Source organism: Hordeum vulgare, chromosome 4H (assembly GCF_904849725.1).
Source record: "Hordeum vulgare subsp. vulgare chromosome 4H, MorexV3_pseudomolecules_assembly, whole genome shotgun sequence".
NCBI classification, from domain to species: domain Eukaryota; kingdom Viridiplantae; phylum Streptophyta; class Magnoliopsida; order Poales; family Poaceae; genus Hordeum; species Hordeum vulgare.
In genome coordinates this window covers 554,419,042-554,422,544 of record NC_058521.1, presented here as the reverse complement: position 1 = coordinate 554,422,544, position 3,503 = coordinate 554,419,042, and the positions used below count along the sequence as shown (strand labels likewise).

The 3,503-nt window shown below is 45.3% G+C and overlaps 1 protein-coding gene across 1 annotated transcript; it reads right to left on the bottom strand.

Moving 5' to 3' along the window:
* Window positions 1–2,595: 2,595 nt before the first annotated feature.
* LOC123446979 (putative ripening-related protein 4) lies at window positions 2,596–3,201 on the bottom strand. The gene has a single exon (XM_045123528.1). It carries the CDS (start codon window positions 3,199–3,201, stop codon window positions 2,596–2,598), a length of 606 nt encoding a protein of 201 aa, XP_044979463.1.
* Window positions 3,202–3,503: the final 302 nt, after the last annotated feature.

The window sequence follows — 3,503 nt, the reverse complement described above, 5'->3', positions numbered from 1 at the left end:
CGAGAAAATAGCAAACGGTGGGTACACAAATTACTATTGGGCAATTGATAGAAGAGCGAATAATTATGACAATATCCTAGACAATGATCGCATATATAGGCATCACGTCCAAGACAAGTAGACTCACTCGTGCCTGCATCTACTACTATTACTCCACACATCGACCGCTATCAAGCATGCATCTAGTGTATTAATTTCATGGAGAAACGGAGTAATGCTTTAAGAACAGTGACATGATGTAGACATGATTTATTCATGTAGGAGAATACCCCATCATCTTATCCTCAATAGCAACTATACATGCGTGTCATGTCTCTTTCTGTCTCTGAGATTTAGCAACGCAAGATCGAACCCATCACAAAGCACCTTCTCCCATTGCAAGATAAAAAGATCATGTTGGCCAAAAAAACTCAAATATCGAAGAAGAAATACGAGGCTATAATAATCAAGCATGGATATAATTTCATAGATCTGATCATAAACTCATAGTTCATCGGATCCCAACAAACACGCCGCAAAAGAAAGAGTTACATCAAATAGATCTCCAAGAGACCATTGTATTGAGAAGCAAAATGAGAGAAAAAGACATCTAGCTAATGCCTATGGACCCGTAGGTCTGATATGAACTACTCACGCATCATCAGAGGAGCACCAATGAGGACGATGAACCCCTTTTTGACTGTGTTCCCCTCCGGAACGGGTTCTAGATGGGATCTCGTGGCTTCTGGAACTTGCGGCGGTTGAAACGATTTTTCATCGGCTCTCTAGGGTTTCTGGAATATTGGAGTATTTATAGAGCTCACAGGCGATGGAGGAGGTGCCTGAGGCTCCCATTACCATCTAGGGCGCGCCAAGGGCCTAGTGGGCCTCATGTACCTCCCCTGGTTGGTATCCTTTGTCCTGATGCTTCCTTCTGGTACAAAAAAAATCTCCAAATAGTTTCGTGGCATTTGGACTTCATCTGATATTGATTTTCTGTGAAGGAAAAAAAAGCAAAAAATAATAACTCGCACTAAGCACTATGTCAATAGGTTAGTCCCAAAAAATGATATAAAGTTACTATAAAATGATTATAAAACATCCAAGGATGATAATATAACAACATGGAACAATAAAAAATTATAGGTACGTTGGATACATATCACTCATTAAACGATCTAGCAACAACATAAGCATTATTTGCATGTACATAAGTGAATTGATATTCATATTACCATTGTAGATTGCAAACCCGATGACGATCTCTTGGTAGCAAGAACGCGGGCTGGAGACCATTCAAAGCTTCGCCCCCAACGGAATCTTCAAAAAGTGTGTTCGCACATGAACACGTTACCGTGTACCCTCGACGCCAGGGGGTGATACATCACAAGTCACGTCGAAGGAAACCCGTCCGGAAGTGCGGTGCACAAGTGTGGGTATTTTATGGACCAGAAACCCCACATGCCCGGGACAAGTAGTCCAGTTTTCAAGGCATATCACCTGCAAACTTTTTGTCTAGCCCGGAACCTCCCGAGAATTTGTACCCGGAACTTCAAGGGCAGACCTTTGCAGCACACCGTTTTGACTCTAATTTTTGCATACCAATTTTGATTAAGACTATCATTATATCAAAATCGAATGTCTCGACGAGACGGAACTTTTTCATGTTGAGACATTTTGCATATCAATCCATCTTGAAGGTGTAATCGGTCGAATAGTACTCTGAATACCAAATCTTAATACTTTAAGTATAATTTCGTCCCTTTAGATGAGAACGGATGGTGATAACCCAAATACCAAAGTTTCTCATTATGACAATACAAAACGTTCTCATATTGAGAACTTTTCATTTGAAGTCATCTTAATTAAGTTTTTCACCATACTAAAATCTAATGTCAAAACCAGAACATTTGGCAAGTACTCCCTCTGTTCCTAAATATAAGTCTTTTTAGAAGTTCCACTAAAGGGCTAAATACAAATATATATATATAGACATATTTTAAAGTGTATGTTCGTTCACTTTATTTCGTATATATTCTCCTAGTTAAATCTCTAACAAAAACTTATATTTAAAAACAGAGGGAGTTTCTTGTTTGCCAAGTGTCCGACACTTGGCAAAACCGTCAATCCTAGTAGTGTCTTGTGGATTGTTTTTTGAAACCGTCTTGTGGATTGTGATGGAGGGAAAGAGATGCATGGCGACAAGAGCAAGAACAAGGTAGTATTTGGTAGAAGAAAGGTCGGAGTAATTAACACGTACGTGAGGCACATCATTTACATAATCATATTTTTTTTTGTCGCTCCGCAACAACACACGGGTATTTAGCCAGCAAGTACTCCCTACGTCCCAAAATAAGTGTCTTAAGCTTAGTACAACTTTGTATTAGAGCTAGTACAAAGTTGAGACAGTTATTTTGAGACAGAGGGAGTAGCATACTAGCATCGAAACATAACAAATACATAAACCTGAGAAAACATACGCGAACGGCGGCTTATTTAGTTAGATTAGCAGCAACTCCGCCACCAAGAGTACGTACGTACGTACGTAGCATCTCACCCACCACACGCTGCATATAGTAAGTGAGGTGCACACAGGTCTCCCTGGCGGGTCTTAGCTCAGACATCAGACCAGGTGACCTTGAACTCTCCAATCGACTGCTTGAGCCCCAGCGCCTTCCACACCGCCGGCGATCCGTCCACGGCGTTGTTCGGGCACGGTGGCTCGAAATTATGCTCCTCGTCGCAGCCGTTCACCGAGTCGCACTCGTCCACCACCTTGGCCAGCACCGACCGCCCGTTCCCGTTGATGCGGATCATCTTGTTGCACCTTCGCGTGCCGTCCAGGCGCAGCCACCCCGTGGACAGCGCCACCACCCGCGCGCTGTCCGGGTGGAACCGGTTGTCGCAGAAGGACTTGCCTCCACCGTCTCCTCCTGCCGCGAAGCTGTTCAGCGTCAGGATCGCCGGCGTCTCCGCCGACACCGGGGGCGAGCACCGGAACTGCGGGTAGCGGTGGCCGGAGACGCAACAGTCGGAACCGTGCTCCGGGTTGCACTTGCCGGCCTTGCCGCGGAGGAAGCCGCTGATGTGGCATTTCCCGCCGCCGGGCCGCTTTGCACGCTTGTGCGTCAGGCTGATGGCCCCGGAGACGCCATGGACGTGGAGGAGGACCGATAGGACCTGCAGGAGAGCAAATACGGCCAGCAGCTTCGCGTTAGCCATGTTTGTCAGTTGCCTGCAACCTATGCGTCTCTGTGCAGGCATACGTTGATCAACCTCCCTTATATAGACCCCAATCAACAGCAATTGCTATGCTATGCTATGCATGTTGTTTTCACCGGGCATGTTAATTCAGTCCCCGTTTCTTCGGTTTCACAACCCCCGGCTGGTTGCTCGGTGTTACTGCAGGCAAATTTGGGCGATCAAAATGTCGTGCGTCCGTCACACTTTTGTTTGCGAGCCAGCCGCCAGCAACCAACTTTTTTTGCCGGCGAAGGCTAAAATATTTTGTTACCCACTACGGT